General features: G+C 33.4%; 1 protein-coding gene across 1 annotated transcript in view; it reads right to left on the bottom strand.

The window, feature by feature from the left end:
- The window catches only part of LOC108773106 (hemicentin-1), a 55,326-nt gene that overhangs the window by 23,275 nt on the left and 4,628 nt on the right, over positions 1–27,423 (bottom strand). The window contains exons 2-8 of the mRNA XM_018538827.1: positions 19,899–20,107; positions 17,954–18,070; positions 14,738–14,941; positions 14,144–14,295; positions 12,585–12,729; positions 9,980–10,110; positions 7,708–7,867 (exon numbers count right to left, since the gene is read on the bottom strand). Of these exons, the coding sequence (XP_018394329.1) occupies positions 7,708–7,867; positions 9,980–10,110; positions 12,585–12,729; positions 14,144–14,295; positions 14,738–14,941; positions 17,954–18,070; positions 19,899–20,107 (1,118 nt within the window). The remainder of the gene's footprint in view (positions 1–7,707; positions 7,868–9,979; positions 10,111–12,584; positions 12,730–14,143; positions 14,296–14,737; positions 14,942–17,953; positions 18,071–19,898; positions 20,108–27,423) is intronic.

The raw sequence follows: 27,423 nt of genomic DNA, 5'->3' as shown, positions 1-27,423 counted from the left end.
AGAGAGAGAGAGAGAGAGAGAGAGAGAGAGAGAGAGAGATGTTAAAATAATACATCTATAGGTATTTTAAATAAATTTATCTCAGATATACTATAATTGCACGTCGATTACTAGATTAGATCGTTGCTGCTAGCATCTTAAGACCCGTGAAGAACTTCTCAGACAATAAAAAGTTCAAAATCGAGACGAGATTAAAATGTCTCTTAAAGATGTCTTTTTAGACGTCTATATATAAGACATCTTTAAAAAAATATCTTTAAGATATTCTTTAGACGTTCTTAAGACATTTTACATCTCGTTTTTGAACATGCGTATCGTCTTGGTTATTGAAAAATATATTTTTAGCCGAGATTGAGAGTTTGGATCGCCCAAATTCCGTGCGGGCGCATTCTCCTAATTAATTATTTCTGATCAGTTTTTCTTTCTGTGTGATATATAATATTATTCTTTTTCTTTTATTATAATTTATTATAATATTATTTCTTTTTCTATTAATTTGTTATTATTCTTTTTGTAAATATAATTTATATATCAAATTATTATATATACTATTAATAATAATTTTTAATACATAACCTCATCTTTTCCATAATTTCCTTTTCTTAATGAAAAATTCCAGTTACAAATTCGACAATTTCAAGTTGAAAAGAACATTTAAAATTTACATCCTGATGACTTTTCGTTCAGTTTTTTTCTCAGTCAAATATAATAGTTCATGTACAACGATAAATTTTTAAATGATTAAAAGCTCAATGTTAGTACAGGAAATAAAGAATATTTTTTATGCCAAAATAGATTCAATTCCAAATAAGAATTTAACACTCAAAAACTCTAGTACGTAAATACAATGTATACGCATACTATTTACTTAACTGCGGGAACGGGATGTCTTGTTATTACTTCATGAGTGCTTAACAAACTTCTCTCGCTTTTAGGAGAGTAAAATTACACTTGATATATATATATATGTATATACAAATATATATAAATGTATATATATTATAGTCCATTAAAGTCTTTTTGAATGTCTAACAGCGAGTACATCTGTAGAACACGCGGGGGGACATTGACCCAAGAATTATCGGATATTCTGTCGTTGACAGATTCCTTAAGAGATTTAACGGTACATTAGTTCCGGAACATCCTATACATGCCGATAGGGTACAGGCTTGGCATATTATTCAATGTTTGCGATATTTACACCATGAATCCTCGTCGATCGCACAGGCATCGTCATGTTACAACGCGGCGCGTCGCGTCGCGTCGCGTTGGGCGTACATCATCGCCGTCACTGAAATTCGTATAAGAATGTCGCCGGAATGTACGTCACGGAAATTTATAATAATAATAATCTACGGCGTGCGTATACGTGCGTGCGAGCGAGCTCGCGCGACTGGCCATTACGTCAAATAACAAAGATTTATGCTTGTACCGTGGCGACGATGCGATGTACGTTCGCACAGCTTATGCGGGTGGACTTGCAGTCCAACTATATCGAGATACCAGATATTATATGGATCGAGCGTGGCTGGGACTTGAGATGATACATGTGCGTCGATGCCTTGCCTAATCAGATACATTAATTAGGTGGCGTTAATGGACCCAGTTAGAGATGCGCGGGTACGCACTACTACCGTAGCTCGTACGTCGACCGATCGATGAATCTTCGACGTACGTTATCGAGCGTCGTATCTCACGCGCATAGCGCACGATGAATATCACGACACGATACGATACACGGTACGATTAAGGCACGTGCTTAGGAATTCCCGAAATATTTAATATCGAAGAATTTCGTGGAGAATTTTATCTTAATTGAATACCTCGATTAATTGACGTTAATGAACTCGATTGTGCGCAATCGCGTCGTTGTAGCTTGTCGAGCGACGGGATCTTCAACCGGGTAATTATCGGTAGATGTGTGCCGACTGCATTCAACACAATGGCTTCCCCTTGAGATATTAATACACTGAATAATTAATTCGTCCCGCATTCCGCCGAGAATTTCTCCCGGTACTCCCACGGGACTGAAGAATCGCTCAAGGAATTTTGCCGCAAACCACCTAAACGCCCGAGCGGGAGGCGACGTATTATTAAGGATTACAGATGGGTGACGTTACGTATCGATCGATCGCCATCCGGGCGACGTCTTGGCTCGGGCTTTTTTCGCGCGACTACATAATCTATCCAATCTATCACGGTGAATAAATCAAAACGCCCGGCGAGAAATCGAATTCACTTTTGCAGCGCGAATAAATGTCCGGCTCCGGCGGCTGCGATAAATTCATTGACATATTTCATCCGGGTCAGAGAGCGACGGCGGTGGTGGCGGCATTCTAGTTTGCGCCGTCCGTCGTGTAATTAAATTACAGCGAGCGGAATCTAAAGTTAGCGAAACGAATTCCGCGAGAGCGCACGTATTGTACCGATAACACGCCGGCTGACCGATGACGTACGTATCTACTTCCGCCGCGCCGGGGATCGAGAGACGGTCGCGCCGAATCGAACCGGTTATAAATTGACATGATTTTTGTGCTGAATCGCAATAAAGCGCCAACCTTTTACCATATTACAATAGTAATCGCCAGTCAATTTGCCGCATCTACCCTGAGACGAAATGGTATTTGTGATTATAATTATATATATCACTATAATTATGTTATTACTATATTGTGAATATTAATAATAGTTATATATATATTCTTATAAATATATACAATTGGCACCGAAAATGACTATAAATTATTGTTGTTATTATCATAAAAATAGTTGCCATTATTATAATTTAATTATAATTATTTTTTGTGTGAATTATATATATTTGTTGATATAACTATATATATAGTTATTATTACTATATACATTATAATCGTGATGACCGTAATTATGGTAATTATATTATAGTTGCAAATACTAAACATTTTTTCTCAATGTATCAGACATTCACAAAAATTTTAATTCCGGTATATTTATGTTTGTAGGTACATAAACTCTATTGAAATATGTAATCACGTTCGATGTACGGTAATATATGGTTCCATCATTGAATGAACAATTTTTCATAAAAAAATTTTAGGTGGTAATTTTACAAAATATGTGAAGAATGATAGATTAACGAAACATACAATAGAGATCGCTCTTGTCTTTCTCGAAAACGACACTGTCGAAGAATTTCAATTCCATTTAGAAACTACCCCTTCTGCAAGAGACGCCATCTTTTGCTTGCTCCTATTATAATTTTTGACGTCTTCTGTATATCATGTCAGGATAATGAATCACCTAAAACAAAGATTCTAAAAAAGCAGCCTTAAACCAAGAGAAAAATCGCCTAATAAGGACGAAATCTCATCGCTACTTTCTTCTTATTATTCGATTTATATTCGCGCTAAATAAAAGAGTTTAATATTTCATTCGCGTTAGGGTCCCTCGCGTGGGATTCACGTGACAAAAGTGCAGCGGGTTCTGTAAGCGCGCAAAATTGCCGCGACGTGTAATTAAGTATTAATCGCGCAATTTCTATTTGAGCGACCTAGATTATTTTGCGCGCAGCCATGTCGCCCGCGTGTTTGTGCCATGTTCGTTTTGCGAAACCGCATTGTATGACGAGAGAAAATGAGATCGTTTGAAGGTTTGAACATTGCGTGCCTATCTCATAAGAAATATTGTGATAATCCAGTACGGGAAGTATTTTGATGATCCAAAAGAAAATATTACATTTTAATTCGTTTTTTTTTTTAGGTGTCGATATCGGCGTAAAAAAGGAGAAACAATAAGGTGACTGTATTCGTGTAACGAATTCTATTTGATGTATTTTATACGACATTGATAAATGTACATTTTTGACAGCAATATAAAATAATAATTCATATTTTTTTTATTAAAAGGGATAAGTTACCTGACATGGGTCAGCATATCTTGCTGGACTAAAACAACCCGTCGTGTGTCATCTATTATTCATTATTGGATAAACAATCTATACCACTGTCGTCGTGTCTTTTGAATATTTAAGAGTTCCCTTTAAAGTTTGAACAGAAAAGAGCGACGCGTTTTTTTATCGCATTATTCTCGTGTTGTACAAAATTTTATTGATGTTGCGTATCACGTCTCACTGTCTAATGCTGTGCAGCGTGCGCATGTAATTTTCATTTTTTAAAATCTTAATCTAGAGTAATATTAAGCTTACATATGTAAGCCAGTTGTCGACCACTCGCTCCTGGCTAATTACTGTTATCGCTTTTAATCGCTACGTTCCAGTTTAAAACCCTCCGATTAAATGCGACGTTAACTTCAACGAGCGACAGAATTTTTAGGCTCGGTGCATTAATTACAGGTTGTTAGAGTAATGCTTGCCTTATAATTTGCACGATACTGGACGGAAGCTCGAATTGCTTGTGCAGAATGTAATTATATAAAAATCGAGCAAATATTCAGTCGTCGACAATCTTTGCTTTGTAAGTTAGTATCGATTCGTCTAAGGTAACGTATTTCGAGAAGGTTACACGTGATCGCGTTAGAGAGACGCATTGCGGATTGGTGAATTTTTAAAGCATGTATCGTACCCAGAAAATGCAGTGGGAATATTTTTAAAAAACTCTTGAATATTTTGCATTACTCAAATTTTCGCTCTTAACCTCTTGAGACTCTATATACATTGTAATATACATCAAATTTGATGTCCATCGAAATTTTTTTATTTCTATCGACATTATCTGAAATTAATGTATGTACATACATAATAATGTATGTGATGGGAAGAAAGTCAAATTTTGAAAAAAATTAATTTATGAATTATTTATTAAACTTGCCCTTAAATTCACAATTTTAGAAAATGTTTAATATAGTTCCAATAAAATCAGGTTTGAAGAAGTTAATATTATCTAACGATTTACAATTAGTGCATCTTTCCTTTAATATCCATTGTCAACGATAATTAGAATTACAAATTTATCTACTTAATGTGGCATTGTCTTATAATAATATTTTAATCTACCTGACTTATATTTGAATTTACATAGTGATATTTTTAAACTAATTTTTCTTCAAGCTAATTATTCTAAAATTGTATGCAATATGTATATATATATGTACATACATAAAAAGAATACGATCGATTGAACTTTAGCTTGTTGAGTTTTAACGTATGTGCAAACGTACAGTGTCCGAGAAAATCTGCGAATTCGTGTATGCGAAAGAGTAACGTAGTTGAAGATTTTAATTCAGTTTCAGCACGTATAATTATGCGCACGGCAAGAAACTCCTCCTTCAGGCTCTGCCGTATCCGGGATCTTAAGCCGCTTAGTTAGCTGTAAAATAGCGAGGCTGCAGCCCGGGGGAACAAAGAAAATACGGATTATACAGGAACATTCGACGTTCACGAGACTCGTCCGTTTACCCTGCCAAAAGGGTTATTAAAACCAATCTAACCGTGAGTATAATTACGTAAAATTTTGCGTAGTTTTCACCGAAGTTCTGGCACACACACGAATCCACACCAAAATTTTCACGAAATGTGAATCGTTCTGATGATGCGAGACACCTTTACTGATATTGTACTTATACTCTTTGAAAAGAGAATAAAATCTATTTTAATATATACATATATATAATATGCTGTTTCAACGGAAAGGAATAGAAAAGATTAATATTGTACAACGGCGTGGTAATTTTAGTTAAAGCTTTAACCAGAGACATGATAAAGACGGATTTCGTTACGATGCTGCATTAATAAAGCGATGAAATAATAAAACATTTGTTACTATACTTAACTTTTCTAATTATAATTCAAATCAATTCAAGCAATCCAATTGAAATTCTCTTAGACTCAAAATTTTATAAAGTAATAATAATACAAATATAATTTCCAATAAATTTGAGAAAACAAATTTTTATTAGTGCTCTTACTATTAAACAAAGTGTTTAGATACCTTTCGGCGTATATTTTCTTTTGTAAATATAATATTTTTATTATTTTTTGTTTCGATTTCTAAAAATAATATCCCTTCTTTTGCTAAACAATTTAATTAAATTCATATGTCCAGACTAATTTTCTTAACATTGTTTACTCATTTTAGTCTAATTATTTATTACATAAGCCCTATTAGATCATCTATACACATATTATGATTAAAAAAGAGTATGAGAGAGAAAGAAAGAGAAAAGCATAGAGTACTGATCAACTATTAATCCATGCATGGATTAGTGGTGGATAATTTATGTGCATTAAAGCCACTAAATACTGATGAGCGCACCTGCCATATAAACGGTAGCGTATGTCAGTCAGTCGTAAGTTATACACAGAAATTTAAGGTAGGATAGTTCGGTTATGCGCATATGTGCATGTTCCTAGGTAAAGCATTTTGAGTGATTTAATGCTCGCTGAACGCTACACGGCGAAAGGCATTTTACTTAGAAAATACAAAAACAAACCAACGCGTATATATCATTGTAATAAATTCCTAGCGAATTGTGTATAGGAAAGACAGCGATATATTTCTCGTTAAAATTTAGCAAAAATTTTCTAATATTTCATCATTGAATGAAATATATTATGTAACACATGTGAGTGATTGATATAAATGTAAGATTTATAAAAAAAATTACTTTTTACATTCGCGATAATCAGCTACATTTTTAAATAAAACAGATGAGAAAAATAAAACAATCTTTAAGAGAGATACGTGATAATTAAAATATTTTATTTTTGTATAATCTGTATCATTCATTTCTTATAAAATCTGTTAATTCATTATGCAACACATTTCGCTGTTATATTCATAGCATCTCGAGTTTTATAACTCATAACGTTTCAAACTAATACCAGAGGTTGTAATCCTTTTTATAACGCGTTGAAAAAGCTGACGAAACTTACTTATGGTGTTTAAGTTAACGCGTGCATACGAAATTACCTTACGGTCGCCCGGCTCCCTGCCTCGGAACCTTTATGAAACCTTGTTTTCTTTTATAGTGCACGATACCGAGATATTAAACGTCGATATGAAGCTGAGATCTCGCCGCCGCCCTCTCCAAATGCGCGGACGTTTTCTCCTACGCGTCGGATTTATGTCCTCTCGTAAACAAAGCGTGCCTCTAAGCTGATTTAACGTCGATCCGCATACCGATGTGTCAGTATCAGTTACGTGCCAGAGTGCGGTGAATGCAGTGACACAGAAATTAACTCTAGCGTCAGGTCCGGAGAGACTCTAGATTCGGAGCTCGACATAGCGCATTCTCTCGTTCCTATTTCGGTTAAAACCGTCATTCCTCAGTTGATAACGCCGAGAAATTTCGTGTACAAATTCTGAATATTGAAGATATAAAAAAAACGAGGAATAGTTCTCTCTCTCTCTCTCTCTCTCTCTCTCTCTCTCTCTCTCTCTCTCTCTCTAAATATGACTTTAGAAAGACTTTCATTCATAAGTTATTGTAAAAATCTGTCCTTTAAGAATTTATATAAATTTTGAGCATATATTCCGGGCATATTTACGTATTAAAAATATGTCGAAAACATTTTATAAATCTACCGCGTATATACTTGAGTGAAAGTAACCATTGATTTCAAAAAAACGGATAAATTTAAATACGCTGATGCTGGACTGTCATTGAATAATCCCTAGAACAATTTAACTTAATTACAATGTCAATGTAGATTATGGCAAATGACGGGATATATGCGGGAAATATATACGTGTATGTGTAACAGATACGCACACTTTATATCCAAGTTCAGCGGATTGCTCTCGCCGTCGCCCTCTTGATTATTGCCGATGCACGTGTAAATCCCAGCTCTACTGCGAGTGACACTTTGCAGCACCAGGCTCTGATTACTTATTATCGTTCCAGTTGCAGTGTTGTGATACAGCGGATTGCCCTGCGAATGCGAAATCAAACGGAACCATGTCGTGCTTATTTTGATTCTATGAACAAACTCTCGTTCGCAGTTCAAAATGCAAGACTACTTAAGCTTACAATAAAAGAGATAGTTGACAAAACGTAAATTGAAAAATATATTTGAAAGAAGAAAAAATAAATTTTATAACGATATTTCTTTCTCTATAAAAAATGTGAAGCGACTGGCAACACGCAATGTAATATTAAAAATAAACTAATATTAAATAACTATATATACACTAACAAGTATAAGTGTATTACAAATTATTTAATTAAATTATACACTTACTACATGCAATATTAACGCTGTAAAAATGCAAACAGTGTTTATATTTTTTTTTCATATGGGCTAAGCTATAATAAATCCTATATGAGAAATTCGCGACGAGGAACGCTGACAGTTTTTCGATCTCTTGCGTTCCCTCGTCGAATGTGCAACTTTCGAGACTGCAAAAGCGGCTTTGAGTTTTCGCGAAACAAATTTCGAGTCTTTGAATCGAGGGAATTGATTGGGATTTGCGTTTTGCGGTATTTTCGCGTATACGACATTCGTTCGCGATAAGAGCCATTGAAATTGGCTCGAACGGATATCAAAGTTCGCAATAACTTTAATGTTATAACATATACATATATTTCTTCGAAACATTATCCTTTTATCTTTGATTTATCTTGTAATTTAGAAGTTATTAATTGGCATTATTTGTGTCAAAAACATTCATCGCTAACAAATGTCTCCAAGATATTATTATCGTTATTTATTTATATTAAGTAGACTTTTAAATATTATTTTAAGTAAACTAGCTAAAGATTAACAAAATCTCTCTTTTTAACATCTTAATTAGTAACAATAATATAAATAAAAAATTAAGAAATCTCTCTCTTGTAACGTTTAAATAAATTTAATTAAAAAATACATTTAAAAGTTTGTTTGAAAGAAATATTTTCCAATTTTTTAATTTAATAACTGTCAAATGTCCTGAACATGTATTTCAACGGTAGTAAAAGTCATTTTGTATAGTAGGATTAAAAATGAATTTAGAATGATTGAATGCAATTGCTTCCCGGCCATTTAATTGCGACAGGAGATATCTTGATTTATATCTATGATTCATGGTGTACCATCAGTTCCAAATCAATCGCGCCTATGACTTTATCATGGATAAAGACAAAACATTCAAAACGAATGAATGGATTAAAACACATTCATGACGAATGCTATTCTTATTAATTGCTGATAAAATGCTTCGATTTATATCTGTAGTTTGATCTATTTGTTGTTATTTCCATTCTATATCAATCACGCAAAATCATTTTAATAATAGTGAAGAAAAACACTATGTGTATTCAAGCAGTTTGGAATAAATTCATATAAAACGACGTGATGTCAAAGAATTACCACTCGTGTGGATGTTCTGGTTCTATTGAGAATCTGATAAACGCACGGATTATTGTGATATTAGTAAAGAGAAATTATTTTTACGCGCACAATATTTGATTTCAATTCACACTGAAAGAAATAAATTTATTATTGGAAAAAAGTGATAGCAAATATAATGATTTGTTAGCAAAAAAATAAACTATTATAAATCTCAGTTTTTCATTTTCCGATTAACTTGTAGTTGGGCTTAATTTAATGTTTTATTTAATGGGCTCCCTTTGTAATGATGTCATGGGTGAAAAGCATCAGGTTAAGATTAACCTCGAGATTAACCATAAGTTTATTAGATAAAATTAGGCTTAAAAGTTATATTGCTTCAATTATGGAGGATTTAATTTGAGAAAGTTACATGACTTTCCTTAAAATGCAAAGTGATTGAGAGAAAATTTAAAAAGCCTGACTGTTCTCCGAAAATTAATATAAATACACAAGGAATGTCCCGTCGGTTTTATATGTATTCTGTGCAGTGTTACGGCGCGGCGATACGAATTCGAGATCAAACGCATGAGTTTTCGGACAGAAGTTCGTGTGACGCAGGTGCGCGCCGTTGTTCCCTTATCTCGACGCGATTAAGCTTCGTCGGCTTATATTATCGATTTCTGAACAGGATTCGTTATCTGCGCCCCATGCGGTGCGCGCTGTATGTGGACTCACGTTATGGCGCCAGGAAACCTTGTAAACCCAGGGATTGGACTTGATGTTGCACTCGAAGTAAACGTCGATACCCTCCCGAATAGCGCTAGAATTCAAATTGCTGCCAAGCTCGAGGGTAACCACAGGCTCGTCTGAAAACAGAATTGACATCAAAGCTGAAGCGCGCGAAATGTGCCAATATGAGAGACGCCACTTTAATTACTATAATTGACATTATTAGTGTCTAGATACCAGTGTAAAAAAAAAACAGAAAAAGAATATAAAAAATAGACGTTTAGATGTGAAAAACTTTCCTTTCAGCAGAACATTTTAATGCATCGATACTAACCGGCAAATATCTAATGGATTTATCTTGTACATGTAAATTCAACGTATAAAATTTTCGTTAATCATGAAAATAATTCTTTCAGACCTAATTTTATTGGAATCACGCGTTGAAACACTTTTTGAGTTCAAGGGCACTTTAATTAAGTAATTTATACTAAATAATTAATTTTTTTAAAACTATTTTTCCATTACACATTATATATTATTGTATAGATGATGTTGATAGAATTAAATAATTTCAACAGATAATGTCTTCAAATTTGATATACATTACTATATACCTAGAATCTAAAAAATTAATGGAAATGCTAATTGGATGTTAATTGAAACACATTTACAGCATACGATTTTAAATTTCTTTTCTCTTCAGTCTTAGTTCTAAATATTTCTGAATCTTCATAATTCGAGTAATAGGAAATTGTAAAAAGAATCATTAAAGATTGGTTTATCGATTAATCTTTTGTCAAAATATGTCAAAAGCTTTCGTTAATAATACATTCGCAGTACGGATTTTTCGGTATTCCTGTAAATAAATCGTTAACCGCATCGAGTGGCGATACATTTTCCTATTGAGAGACCATCGTCCGGTATCCGATCCACGGTATTAATATAAAAAAAATCGCATTCGTATCGAACGTTACTTATGATTTCTTTCACAGCAACGCCGCATCGCGAATCCGATAATACCGATTCACCGATTCCCGCTTACAATAAAAAACGCAGTAAGAGTAAATTTCCTCGCCTATTCCCAGTACCGGCTGCCGTGGAATTACTGGCGGACGCGACTAATGGAAAAAACCGTAGAAAGACAAGAAAATAGGGCTGCCAAGGTAGTCGAAGTGGAATACGCGGCGCTTAATCGGACTGAATCTTCAGCGCGGCGGCGGATCGGCATGTGCCATTAATTTCCACGCGTAACTTCTCCCTCTCACCTTCCTATTTTCTGTATCTCGTTCTCACTTGCTCGAACCGGTCAGAGGAAAACTTTTATATTGGACAGTGAAATCACGGCGTTAATCCTGGCCGACTGCAACGTCCGACTGCGACGCTTCGCGGCGATTCGTCCTGCAACTTTGCGTATTAATGGCGTTGGAAAGTTGCACCGGGGGTGCAATTTGGATTACGGCGCGGACGGCATCGACATCCGCCGACGACATGACCGTTGAGTTCCAATTTCCCCCACGTACCGATAAATTTGAAAGAATGCATCCAACAGAAAACTGTCGAAATGTAAATTTTCCGGTTATTGATATCTAAACGGTGTGTGGATCGAAGAAAGTCGAAACATTTAGAAAGACTGAGAACAGTTTTTGTCAACTGCAAAATAACAAATGATGTTAATTAGAGAAATATCTTTATTTTATTTATTTATTAAAGGTACTTTGACGCTTGAAGGATCATCTCAGTTTCACGTTTTCTTCTAACATTTTTACTAAACCAAATAAAATTATACTTGATTATTTAACATTTAATGAAATAATTTGTAGATTTTAACTCGTAATATAATGTTTAGGACGTAATCTGAACAATTAATCGCTTGGTAATTATTTTTTGGAAAGTAAATTTTTAGTGCGCAGTGCAAGTTTGATATTCTCTTATTAAAACGAAATAGTCTTGTACAATAATATTTTTTCATTAACAATATTAACTAAGAATCTCATAAGACCTCTACTATAAAGTATAAAGTACACAACTAATAGGAAATAAGTATTTATTAATATTAATGGTAAGTACTTTTATCAAATTTGGATTTTTGCCATTTAAATCAATGTTAAATTAAAGTAAAATTATTAGACACACACACACACACACACACTTGTGAAAAGTAAATTATTGTAAAACCTATTTACATTTTTACATAAATCTTAAATTGCAATTTCCTTTATTATTTGATATTAAAATATTTTAATAATTTTTTAGACGAAAAACCAGCTCAACCAGAAAATCTATTGCTATTCAGGTTTCAGTGTTACAATCTTGAAAATAAAGTAACATAACCGCTATGGATGTAGCTACATTTGATCCCAACGGTAAAAATGTTGTTGTTTTACGTAAACAATCCATCGATCGCAATGAGATTCGAAGTACAAAGAATGGTTTAGAAAAATAAATTCTCGATTGAAATTTTAATGTTGACTTTGCAGAGCATATGTATACGATGGCATGCATGCGCAATTGCTTGTAAAAATATTACATTGATGGAAGTTTCTACTGCGCGGACGTATTCGCGATGTGAAATTGCGGGGGCATCCTGGTGCGTTTCTGTGAAAATACTCACGGAATATATTGAGCTTCCATCCATCCTCTAACTCCGAATTCGGAATATCTGGCACGCCGCCGCGACAGTAGAGGATCTTTCCGGCGTCTTCGATACCCGGCACGAATGTGAGGATGCTGGTTGTAACGTTGCCATCGGGACCCGTCTGCTGGTGAGATTTCATGAATTTAAAACAGTTTACCGAATAATTTAATAATCGCGATATACATTCCGAATCGTCATCGTGATCAGATTAGAGCTACTAGATGATTACGCTGATAATGATACTTTTAGTCAATTATGGTTTCAATATTCACATCTCTGAGAGTTTTCAACTATTATATTAAGTAAAATATAAATACTGTTATTAGTTATACTCATTAGTTATAAATACTGTGTTTTCGAAATGTTTGTTTTAAAAGGCACTGGAATGAACACATAAAACAAATACATTAATTTTGGTGATACATAAAACTGAATACAAATAAATTGCGTAATATATCGACTTTTAACGATAAATGATAACGATATAAAATTTCCTGTATTTTTATATTTTGTTTCATTTGTAAATATTAATAAATAAAACTTTATATTTTGTTTTGTTTTAGTAAATATTAATAAATAATTGGCTTATGTAACTATTGGAGCAAAAGTTTATAGCGTTATACGAATTCCAAAATTCAAGCAGCTATAACTTCGTTAAAAATAAACGAAATTTATATGTAAAAGAGGTTTTAAAGCTTAAAATATCTACTGTTAGAATGTACGTCACATATGTTTTTTAAGTTTCTGTAAATTTAGTAATTTTTATACATAGGAAATTATGAACTAGATAAAATAAACATTTTTTTCTCAACTTTATATCAAGTAAATAAAATTGTGAAAAAAACATATTCTTTTCAACTTTCTAATGTAGAAACTTAAAGTTTTCTCCACAACAATTGTTTTTAAAAATGTTCCTAACATTTCTATCACAGTGATGAGTTTTCGTGGATTAAACAAAAGAAGCATACATTCTAACTTTTATAGTTCATAATTTTGTTAAAAACCATTATGTATCGCAATTTAAAAAATGGATTCTGAAAGCTAAAATTTGACTTTATCAAATAGTAATTCTCAACAAGCTTTTGTTTCAACTCAGTACATATTGCTGACTATAAAAATTGCAACATCTAGAAAGACATAAGTTATCAGATATCTATATAGTATCTATATGGCAGATAGCCATATAACATAATTTTGATATGTATGGTCAAATAAACATTTAGAAGTACAGCTCATTTTTATCGTTTACCATCTATTCTAAATTTCGGTTTAGTATTTCCACTGTTGCAACATTAATAACTAACAGTGCAACAAATGTATAATGTAATAAAGTAAATATCATGAAAGTGCAATGTTTGTGAAGAATTCAATTGACGCAGCTTTTCACGCACAATTCTGTATCAATTTTCAAAATATGAAAGAATAAAAAATTAAAAAATAACCGCTAAAGTGTTAGGAGAATCTTGGGACAAGTGCGTCACGCGTGTGATTAATGAGAATGCATTGAATCGTTGATAATGTACTTTAAATCGTACCGTCTCCCGTGCATTTCGCAATATCATGTTTCCTTTGGACCATGTGATCGTTGGGCTTGGTCTGGCTCCGACAACCTCGCAACCTATCTCGTAGGTCTTGCCGGCGCTAAGTGGACGGCTCTCTCCTTGAATCCGGACCCATAGCGGTTTTACTGTAAAAGAGTGTGTCACACTTGGATTTAAGCACTTATCGATCCGTGAACGGGTCTTGAAGCTAATGGAAATTTCTGCAGTAAAGACTAAATCCACTGGCGCTTCACGGATAAATTGTTATATTGACACGCGGCGATTTTTAAACACAATTTAACTTAATTGTAATTGAACTAAATTAATAATTATGAAAACGTATAATATGGAAAATTGTATGACTTTATTTTATAATATAATCAATAATGAATTAATTTTATATGTCTCCCCTTTTTCCTTTTTCATAATTTATTCAACCGTCTATTATTAATAAAAATAATAATAAATTGTGTTATTCGTATAATTCTTATTCACAGATAAAATAAAATAAATGTATTAAAAGAAATTGTTATTTTTTAATTTGCTTTTTAAATCGCAATAGTAACATCTCATTTTGTCGATACTCACGATTCATGTCGAGTGACACCGAACTTGATATCGGTGTCACCATGTTGTTGTTTGTGGCTTGGCAAGTCAGAAACGCACGCAAATGTTCGCGGCCTAACTTTTCCAATTGCAGCACGTTTCGGACCCTTTTAGCATCCACAGTCTCGTAACTGTTGTCCAGTAGGGAAGTCCCCTGCCACCATGTCACTCGTGGTTGCGGTCGCCCTAAAGAAACATAAGTTCAGAGATGCGAATACACGTCGATGCTACGTTTCGCTAATAGCACCCGTTCGGCGTGTAATTACTTCTCGACCTAACACATCGTTATATAGATAGAAATATGAAAATTGAAAGCTTTACCATAAAATTAAAATCAATAGTAAAGTTTTTGGAACAATATAAATTTCAAAATCGTAGTAAACATGATTGAATATTAATCTTTTTTGAAGTAATCTTTTAAGAAGATTCTAAAATGATTATAGATTAAAAAGTATTCCGAATTGACTGTATAGATTGTAAAATCTTTTCACACAATTAAAATAAGTACAAAAAAACCATCAATTTAGCGAAGAAATTGAAAAAATTACAAAATAATAGATATTTGATACCATTGCAATTTTTTATTTATTTTTTATTTTTTTGTGAAATCGACTATTTTATATCTTTCTTTTGAATGCATTTTAATTATTTAAAATTATTTTATAATATATATAGTTAATTTAAAATATTTTTAACTTGTAATGTCGATAATTCTGCCATTTTGAGCAAAAGACCTTAAACATACATTTTAAATTACTGTTGAAAGAATCTGCTGCCATTCGTTTTAATAAAGAGAAACTATTTCAAACTTGAGAAAGAAATATATACATATATATAATTGAAATCGTATTCGCTATTACGTTTTTCAGTATACAGAGATAATATTTTTATTATTTAATATACAACAGGAGAAATATACCACTTTGAAATATTTCAGTTTAAACAATATTAAATTTTAAAAGACCGTCAATGTAACAACATAACTAATACGAAGCCTATAACAGTCTAGCTGAATCTTAGTTGTTTATATGTAATTTTTCGTGAATTTATATACTGATATGTAGTCTTTCTAAGCTGCAAGCCGAACAATTATCGGTTTTGAAACGCAACTCTAATAAACTACCGCAGTACTATCATGAATTAAATTGATTAACAATTTAATAATTATTTGATGCTTTTTTGGTATCTTATATCGATATTTAACGATGTTTCGAGACTTTAAGATTTCAATTTAATCTTTTTAAAATATTTTACTTTTATTTGATAATATATAAAAATATCCTTTTTCTACTGAGTGTGGTAAAATTATTACAATAAATTACAAAAAATTATTTATTTTGTAAAATTTTAACTTTATTGTAAAAAGTTATAGCTTTTATTAATTAAAAAAGTAATTTTTGATAAATATGAGTGATAAATAAATTTTGAGTATATTATGGTTTATTAGAAAAAAAGTAAAAACTATTTTTAAAAATATTTCATTAAAAAATAACGTAAAAATTATTTTTGAAAATCAAAGAAAATTTATAAAATAAAATATATAGGGTGGAGTTGGCTAAAATCGTACCGACGGTTAAATCGTACCTCCATATTGTATTTTCTAAACAAAACTTTTTTTTTTAAGATAATGACACTGATGTAATGCTGGTAATATGGGTTAAAAACTATCATTTTTGTTTTGTCTTCGAGTCGTCTGTTTACGAGTGACATTCAAAATTGATTTTCTTCGATGTCTGATCTAAGTTTTGGTACAATTTATCTAAGGTGGATAATTGAATTATAGTGTCCTTCAGGATTATAATTGATATTTAAACTCTTTTCGAGTATAGCATCAAATTAGCAAAATATTTATAAGTTATGTTGCTATTAACAAATTTGTAAAAATAGAGGGAGTTAGGTAAATCGTACTTATATCGTTGGTCTTTATATTATACTGGTACGATTTTCGCAAGAGCTCCCATAGGATCTGAGCACAAGATTGCCGTAACACATTAAGACTTTCAGAACAATTAACAAGATTATTTTCGACTTGCTTACAATCAATTAGATTACTTACTTTTATTTATATAGCACGTGGTAGCACACTATCAAGAGATATAATGATGTCCCGTAATTCCAACGTCATACGCCAAAGCTTGTGCGTTACTTACGTCTACAACTTACATAAGTCTGTTTTAATGTGTTACGGCAATCCTGTGCTCAGACCTATAATCTCCTTGCGGCTCATACGCATTGATAGATTATGTTTAGAAGTTAGATACCTATTAGCATCGAACGCGAATAATTATTAAAAGATTTATAATTCTGAAGAACATATGGACTCCGAAGAACAAGATTTTTTAATATACTGATTTTTATTGGCTTTCAATAATATTACAGGTATGAATACGCAATTTCTTAACATTTTTTCACACTTAATTCCAAGTTATAAGTTACAGAACGCAGTGAATAACGGAATGCAGCCTGTGTATGCAGAGTCTAATGCATAAACTGACGTTATTTACCGTCATTTTGACGTTAAAGATGTCATTTTGACGTTAAAGATGTCATTTTAACGTCAAAATGACAATGAGCAATGTCAGCTTGTTTGCTAAGTTAGAAGTACAATTTAGGAACGAGGTGATACAATTTAACGACTCGGTCTCCAAATAGTATCAAAAGTTATTTTTTTAAATTTAATTTAAACAATAATTTAATGTTTATTTTCGCAAAAGTATCGTTTTGTTTTATCGCCAATGAACCAAAGTTTAATGTAAGTACAGAAATAATTCTGATCTCTTCAGTACTTTTGTTACAATTTTGTTTGAACGTTAGGAGATACGATATAAAAATAAATTTACTAGCAGATTAAAACAAATACTAAATAAATATTGCAAATTAATTGTAAAATTCTGTTGGTATTCCACAGTGAACAATTAAAAAATGTTTATTAAATTTCCTACAGTATTAAAACACTTTACCTTTCATTTTTACTCCACCATTATTCGATATTTATACCTTGTTTTATCATCTCCGAAGCCGTTATTTCTCGTTCGAAATTCAAAACGCGACATATAACACATTTGTCTGGAGTGTCAAGGAAATTGAGCCACATTTATTTTGCGTAACTCAAGTACTGTAAGTCGAGGCAACGACATAACGCTTGAGCGTTATAGAAGGCGAACGCACTGGAAGTGCATCGACGTGTCATACACTTACCACCGGCAGCGACACACGTGATATTGAGAGATGCTCCTTCGCTGTACGGGCCAAGGATGTAATGGGGAATATGAGACCTTCCATCTTCGTCCAATATGCTAAGCTGCTCCGGCGGTACTGTAATAATTTTCACGTTAAGAAGCTCTTCATTTTTCTTCTTATTCGGAATGTCTGCGACAACGCGAACACAGACTGGAGGGGGGAGGAGAAACGAATCAATTTGCGCAACGATATATCAATCCTATAATGTCACCTAAGAAGATAAAACGCTCTACTATAACTGCTTTACGACGATGTTAATAAATCTCCATTTAACGAAAATAAGATTCGCAACAAGGATATCGGAGTAAAAAAATTTTTGAAAATGTAATTAATACATTAAAAAAAAGAGAGTTGAACGTATAAAAAATGTCTTTAGTAAAGTCGTCATAAAACTGATACGAAAATTGTTCCATAGAATATTTTTAAACTGCAGAATTTGAATCTAAAATGAAAATCTCTGAATTCAAAATGGCAATTTTAATCCGAATTAAACAAAGAACGTGAAAAATTCTAAAGTAAATGTACGTCAGCTGCAAAAACTGCAAGTATGCGGATGGCGTACAGATATCTTGTTATCACGCAAAGTGTTAATGAAGTCGAGAGAATGGCGGTAATTATTGTTATCAATTTCACTCTCATCTCTTTTCGTAATAGTGCTATCTACAGAAAAAATTCAGAAAAAAACTATGCCATATGATTATTCCTTTTTTTATAATGCACAAATATTTTATATTACAAAGAAGAAAGAAAAAACTCGCGAGCAATAAAATATGCAAATGTTTTACAGATATTAAATTATACTTTTAAAGATTGTGACTTGAGAAATAAATTGTTCATGTATAGAATTAGAATATTCTTTTCATATTCTATATATTTATCTTTCCCGATTGGAATCTTGGCTTAGTTATTACTTTCGTAAATGTATATTATAATTGGCACTAATTTCATGCGTGAAAGAATTCGCGATACCACTAACGTTAACATTCGCATCAGCGTGAAGCACAAAGTGAATCAATTTGCACGATGTATTAGTCTGCGCCATCACGTACCGCCTTTACCATTAAGGAGGGTATTATTCCAAAGATAAAAAATAAATTTTAATGTATACCGGTATGGAACGAAAGGGGCCGGTATCTATCCGTTCGGTATTATCAGCCATGGTCACGTAACCGTTCTTCCATTAAGGGAAACGTTACTCCAACGCGATGCAAAGAAAAAGTTAAATACAGCCGGTACGTTTTGAGAGCGCGTGCGAGGTGGTTGAATACCGGCTATTCGATGATAACGGTGTCGATTGCATTGGATACGGCACGGTGATATCGCAAATATCAAATTAATCAATGTAACCTCGGAATGTATAACGCTTCGGAATTCAATTGTTAAGAATTTCCGACAATTATCACAATTAATTGCATATTCGAAAGATTTAATCGATTGTAAGGTACAAAGGAAAGAGACTTCGGTTTCCTATTCGATAAATTTACTTCATGTTCATAATTCGACATTTCTCGATATTGAATTTTTTAATTTCTGAATTTATCAAAATATCGATTCAGAAATGGAAATTTGTCACAATTTAATAAGTTTTTAAGAAGAGACGTTTCGAAAGTTTAAACTGGCGTATACAGTATACGACTGTTGTTTACGAAAAAAATTGAGAATAAGTTTTCCATCTATTGTTGAGTATTGTTTTTCGATACATGATTTTCTAAATGTTTTAGATTGCTTATTTAGATTGCTTTTTATCGGAATTATCAGATATTCATGAAAATAAGGAGTAATACGTATTCAAAGGAACGCGCCGCGGTTCTGAGAAAGTTACAAAGGGACGTGCCTCGCTTCCCTTTATTGTCAAGCACATCTTATATTCAGGTCAATGCGGGAATATCGTTTAGGAACTCACTGATGACCGTTAGATTGACTTTGCTGTTGCGCGTCGGCGACTGCTTGAAGTCGACTCTGCATCTGTAAACAGCTGCGTCGCTCTCCCGAACCTTTTCCAGAGTGAGTTTCGCTGGAGTTTCAGAGTGCTTAAAGAACGCGCGTCCTTCTAGGCTGCGATCTTGCCAGTGATTCCCTTGATCCGGACTATCCCTCGCTCTCGTGTCGAAGCTGCAACGAAAATTAAATTAAATTTTATTAGATGATGCGTTTGTTTCGAAATATATTTATCGTTTAAAGCCAATAATATATAACAGTATACGTATAATTTGCTTGAGTATTTTAAGATATTTTAAAATTAGGTTTGGATGACGGATCTGCGCCGTTACATAGAGATGGAGAATATATGGATGATTGGATTTTGTTAAATTTGTTAGAATTATCATGACAAGATGATACGTATACTATAATTTATAATACAGATGAGATATTAATAAAATGCAGAACGATTAGCAACGATGATTGTCTCACGTACAATATATATGCTGTGTTTATGATTTCGCGTTAATTGGAAGTTCGCCTATAAAAAGCTTTAAATAAGAAAAGCTCTCGTGCCTCCTATTTTCCCTTCTTTTTCCTTCAATACTCACTAATGCGCGTCATCGTGTTTCTCGGACAGGCGGACGTATAGAGAGAAACTTTTATATTGCCCCTATTAAACTCTCACGAGACGGTCAATCGAGAAAAATGCCCCGACGTGGCGCAGTTACTAAAGAAAAGTACAGAGTCACGCAGGATTCTCGTAGCACTTTGCCCTCTAATGTTGGCCCTTTTACGCCAGCGCGCGCTGCCCTCGCAGAATTTCTATCGGCAAGAGGCGAACAGAAACGAAGCTAACTGAATTTATGCGGCGTCGTTGCTACAAAGAAATTTTCCAAAGAAATTTGCGACGGATCGGGGCCATAATGAAATTCCTCGGTAACTTTTCAGAACTCATTATTATGCTTGAGCAAAATTTTCGACGAACCTTGAACCCGGTGTATATATTTAACATTAAAACAGTAATTTTTCTTCAAATAAAGCATTGTTACTACTTGTACAATGTAAAATATCCTAGAGATTTCTAATTTTAATTAAAGTTTTTTGAATTTCTTCTTTATTAAAATATTATCAATAATTTTCAGCTTCAATAAATTCTTCTAAGTTGTGAACTAAGTTTTCAGAGTTTAATTGAATAACAAAATCTTGACATTCGCTTAAAAGATAGTTCTTAGATAGTTTTTACTTTTAAGAATTTTAATTTGAGATATAATTATATATATATATAATGAAAGATAATAATAATTGACTCGTATGATTTTTAAAAATCAGTAGAACGTGTAAAGCCTAATCGAGTCTTGAAAACAAGTTGTTAATGTTTATTATATTGTGTGAATTTATATACTGCGTATGTAGTCCCCCCCGCGACGCTGATAGATTTTCAGCATTGACGCATACATATTCACTACCGCAGTAATATCACTTAGTTAAATTGAGAATCAATCTAACAAATTTTTGATGCCTATAGCATCTTATTAGATCTTAATAATATGTTGAAAGACATATATTAAAATTTAATATTAAAGTAATAATTTAGAATCTATGAAAAATAAGATTGCGAAGAATATCACAAGTTGGCGTTTCGTCCCGGCTTCCACTACTGGACTCATCAGTAAGGTAATGTAGTGGAAGCCTACCTTAGACGCCTGGGAAAACAACTTGTTTTCAAGACTCGATAATTATATATATATGTATAAATAATCAACATATTTCGTGTGTCGACTATTAAAATGTTACAACATGTGATAATCTTTTGACAGCTAATCTTTTTTGAAAAAATTCAAATCATCTATTGTCAAAATAAGATCTGATGTTTCAAAAATATATTACATATTAAGCTTCTAAAAAATAGAACAAAAGTTAATTAAAAGTAAGTACAATAATTGCTACTATATTCCTTTAATTCTCTTGAATTAGATTCGCACCACAAGGAGGTCTAAAGCGATGTACTTACTCGAGGTAATAATTAACCGCTATAATTTCCTTATCTCCTCGAACGTATACGCTTCTAATGCAAGGTACAATTCTGGGTGCATCTCACAGCAGTTTCTGTGATTCTGTCAGCGTTATTATACCATCGCGTCAGTTGTACGCCATGGCATTCTGTTATCGCGGAACTTTTATACGCGCTGTGGTCGACATTGTCTGCATATCAGCGGTCATATTTTCCTTGGGATTTTGAATAGTCAACGTTCACACTGTAAATGTGCATAAAAGTCTTGTGCGATATCTAATTAGTTCTCTAACCCTCAGCTCAAAAAAACAGGATCTACAAGCCAAACAATTAACAGAATATATAATATATGATATTAACAGAATAAAATATTTTCTACATTTTTAAAAAATAATATTATTATTATTATGTCATTAAAATGAAAATCTTAATAACATTAAACAAAAATCTTAAAATAATATTATCAATGTATTAATAAATTTTTAATTAATTTTAATAATATTATTACATTATTGAAATATAATCTGTTTATTATATTTAGTTTTATTAATATTTTGTTTTTAATATATTTTAATTAAGTATTATAGATGCTTTGGTTGTATTTAGAATCATTTTCAGTAAAAAAAAGAAAAAGTTCTAGAGATGATCCAATGTTCCCTGCAGGTACATGTTGAATCACTAATCAGATGCACAATTAAAATCTCTCATCATGGTTGGGGATAATTAGGTGATCATTATAAAAACGAGATAAAACTGATAGCCATAAAAGCCATAGAGCGTAAGATTACAACAAAATTAAAAAATAAAAATCTGTAAAAATATCTATATATAAAAGTATCAAGTAAAAGTGAAATAATAAAATTGTAACCAAGTTAAAGACGAGTGTCAGAATAAAAATTATTTGTTTATCATATTACATATTAAATTTAAATTGATGTATTAAAAAAAAAACACTTAAAGCTTTTCTCTGAAAAGATAAATTTTTACTGAAATTGTAAGAATGTTAATTGCAGTTTGCAAAGAAAATAAAACAATATTTACAATATTTTTGTACATACAATATTCTATTCTGGACAGAAGTGGCATAACAAAAATAAATATGGATCTCAAACTTGAAAGGAATTGATTTCATTCAAGGTGTGACGAATGTTGTTCGCTCGCAATGTTGCACCTGTTCAGGTGCGGGTGCATCCCAAAGCAGGAGAAAGGTTTGCCGTACAGAGCGATATATGTGCTGAGTAGTTCTCTGAAACCGGTCCTTGGAGGACGTTCGTACTTTTATATAACTCGCGCCGCGCGCCGGTTCGCCAAGGCGAGTTACATCGTCAGCCGAGCGTGTGAACGCTTTCGCTTGTCCGGACGATTTTCTGCGTCTTCGATTTTCTGGAGCACCTTGCCCCGGCTTTTGCTAAACGGTCAAGCGATAAATTACGTTAATCAAAAGGAACATCGAGCGTCGTGATGAGACATATGTGAGAGATGTATACAGGATATATTTGTTAATGAAGTATCCGTTATCATTGGATTTTATCTTTAATTTAACATACATCTAGAGCAGCGTTAAATTCATTTCGGTTACTATTAGAATTATTGTTGCTTCAAAGAATAATCTTTATCGAAATTCAAAGACCAATTGCGGCACAATAAAAGAAAGATGTGGCAAAAGAGGTTACAACATATGTGTTTAAAAGCAACCACAAATATTTTTAGTTTTATTGCCTATTTAGAGAGAGCATTAGATGTATCGCGTATAGGTCGTTTTCATTCAACAGACATAAGATAAAACTTACTTCATATATAAAATGTTACGTATAACAACTGCAATTTACCAAAACTAATTAATCACGACATTATTATTCGACATCGTTTACAAGCGTTTATCTCTCGTGTATAGATGTTTCAATGGCAATCGTATGTTGGACATGCAAGTACAAAGGACATTGCAAACAGATGAGAGAATGCGCATCACGTATAGAACGTGTCACGCTTTTGCATTTCCTTTGTCAATGTTGTAGCATTGCTTTGACTAGCCTCTGAACTATTATCGGTAATTTTCCTAATTACTTGCCAAGGGGGTCGATCACAATCACACTTTGAGAACAGAAACTTGTTACAAGATACGACTTTTCGTGAGGACATTACAGAAAGACTTTCTATTACAGAATTTGTCAGTATTCTTCTCATTTGTAGATTCTTCAGTCAATTCTTGGTTTGTTGAATTGCAAGAAATGTAGCAAGAATTGCACGAGAAATTTTGTTAGATGAACGAAATTGATTAATAAATAAAGTGCAATTTTAAGATTTTGCTCTTTAAAAATTGGAAAAAATCAAAAGGGATAAAATTAATCAAATTTTCGTAATTTTTTTTCAGTAGCTAGTAATTTTAGGATATTTTAATATGACATATGACATATATGTTATGATTTAAGGCTGCTTCAGATGACGTAATCAATGTAGGCCAACATTTTACGTATGTTCATTAAATATTAGCCTACATTCGTATGAATGATTGTGCATGTCATATATGTATGTGTAATATATTGTTAGGTACAATATAAGAGTAAAGTAATCCAATCCCTTAAATTAAATAATATTTTATTATTTTTAACTTCCATGCGTGTTAAAATGTAAATTAATCCATTTTTGTGATGTTAGCTTCAAAGTAAACACTGTTCATATTAATATGTATGCACACACTTAGCAAATGTATTTAATAAACTAAATTTGAGTCCAATTTAATATATTTTCCTAAATTAAATTGTTTAACTTCATTGTTTTACTTAAATAACGACATACTAGGTAGGAATAGTGGCGACCTGTAGAATAATAATTAAAAATAATTCTAATTGGGTATAATTTTTGACATTATGAATTTAACAGCGTATTTGCTAATGGCGTACATATGACCATATTCGTCTGGAATCGCTTTTATATCTATTCCGTTTATCATAGGGACGATGACGAGTTTTCGTGCCAAGTCAAAGAAACAGACGAAGATAAATCAATTGGCGCGAAGATCGGGATGACGGGTGTATCAAAAAACAAGGCCGCCACGGCGCGACGGAGCACTTCGTCATGGGTCGGGGAAGACTTTCAACTTAATAAAACCGCGAAAGTGCCAGGGGGATATAACGCGATAGATACCCGGTTCGCGTGGTGCGTGCCAGAAGAAATAATATCGTATCCATAATTTCATCCTGGGATATCTTTAAGCACAGGCTACAATTCATATATCAGAGTCGCCCGGAGAGACGTACTCGCGAGAGGAAAAGAGAGTGAGGTGGGAGAAAGAGGACGTGGTGTAGAAAGAGAAAAAGGTAGGGATGCTGAGGAAGACAGGGAGAAATGAAGGGCAGCAGCCAATTCGCTATATGGACCACCCTAGGGGGAATACTCCGGTGGCGCAGGGATAGACGTACACTAATGTAAGTGTGTCACGGGGTTGGGTTGCGATCCTCCATGCAAGGAAAATATGGGATTCCTGGCTTCGCCTCGTTTCTATGCATAAACTGCGATATCAAGTCGCAGAATAAGAGAATCAGATGGGCGCCGCGCTTGAGGAGAGCGAGGATGCGTGGCTTCAATCTGAAGTTTTCTCTGCGATCGAGAAGTCTCGTCTCGATCTGAACGAGATCAACTCTTTTCACGTTCTTTTTCCCTCTTTCGCTATCCTTTTCAATTTCAACCAGCATACACAATTAAGTTGTAGTTTAAACAACTTGATACGTTTATAGAGTTAATATTTTATAACACATGATGGGGACTTTTTCAAATCCTTGTTTACATCAGTAAACCGCATGGTGTTGAATTCACCCTGCTATTTTTTTTTAGACTGTAAGCATATCAAGTTGTTTGATTTGAACTACAATTTAATGTGTACTATTAATATTAACACCAATAAAGTGAGAATTATATAGACATCACATAAATCAGTCAGATTTCACACCAGGAGTGTTAAATTCAATTATAGTTAACATCAATTTTTAAAGTAGATTTAAATTGAAAATTTTTTTTAGAATAGACTTAATTTCATACGTATTTATCACACCGTTTGACCCTTTCAAATTTATTACCTTACGCAAGCAAACGCAGCGATTTAACGCAAACTACGTAATAATTGCGGTCCCTTCTTCGCCGCGTATTAATTCTCGTGCGCGTGATTTTGTGCAGACGCATCGATTGTGCGCATCGGTTGCCAAGCAACGAATACATTATCAAGATCGAGCGTTGTATGCGTGCTGTAACGGGATAATTTCGGCTATCTAGCATGCTTAATGCATTACTCTGCCATTTAGTTAATAACTGAACTAAAGCAACGAAACGGGGCAAACGAGCCATGTGCAATTTTCCTCTGAAAACGCGAGCACATCCGGTTTGCAAACTTCAAACGCGATGCGTAAATCCACCGGTAAATATAATAAGCCGACAATCCGCCGGCGAAGTTAGCAGTACCGGTTGATTACGTTTTCGACCGTGTAATTTACAAATTAATTGTGTCAGTCATGGCAAAACACGCATGCGTCAAGCAATGCCCCGTCTGTGCTCTCGCGGGAAGAGCTCTTGTACTACATGTGCATGTATATTATATGTTCGCTCTCTTTCTCTCTTTCTAGTCTCAATAGTCTCGTGCATCCATTGGGCGAATTTCTGCGTAAGTTAATCGCGCGGTTAAGCCGGTTTGAAAAATTCAGACGTAAAGATTCGCAGTCATCGTATTTCCTACGGCAATTGCGCTTCGTTACGAGAAATACGTGGCACTAAAATTCCCCGATGGCGGAATCGCAGTCGAAATTGCAGCTGTAATGGCGTCGCGGATTAATTAATCCTCCGAGTACAATTGGCATACGTTAATTTTTCCTTTGACGTACCTCAGCAAACTAATATCGAGCTGTCGAGAGAGAACTCTTCAGCGAATTACAGACGTAAGACGCTTAACAGGAAAGTTTTTTCATTTCAATGAAAACAATCTCTTGTAATGCGCCAGTAGTTCTCAGAAAAGAGGTTCAACACGATAGAAGTGGATTAAACGCATCCATAGGATATCCATTTTCATCACGTTATATCATTATCATTTCTTCACCAATTATTTTATCTATTTAATAAATTCGTAATAAATTAATCTGAAACAGTCAAGCAATGTGAAAAGATGCCTCAATGATAAACAAACATAAATAGAAATGAGCATACAGCCACAACGCAAGATGTCATTTGCAAAAGTCTAATATTAAAAAAAAAAGAGAGAGAAAAGTAAACGTTTCGGTCAAGTTTTGACCATTCCTCAGTACATAAAAATCAATTATATAAAGAATGCGCAATATAAGATGATAATCGCTGGATGTTAACAATAAAAATGTCAAGATTTGCAGGGTATAACGTCAGAAAATACGAACAGTAAAAACGGAAATAAAGGTGTCGAGTGGCTCACCGCTCGGTGCGATTGACTCGCGATCTATAGATCCGAATTCAATCCCATCTGCGCCCATGCGCGATTTTT

Source organism: Cyphomyrmex costatus, unplaced genomic scaffold (genome assembly GCF_001594065.2).
Source record: "Cyphomyrmex costatus isolate MS0001 unplaced genomic scaffold, Ccosl1.0 scaffold199, whole genome shotgun sequence".
Classification (NCBI taxonomy): domain Eukaryota; kingdom Metazoa; phylum Arthropoda; class Insecta; order Hymenoptera; family Formicidae; genus Cyphomyrmex; species Cyphomyrmex costatus.
The sequence above is the reverse complement of the archived record's forward strand: the minus strand, read 5'-3'. Positions and strand labels throughout refer to the sequence as shown.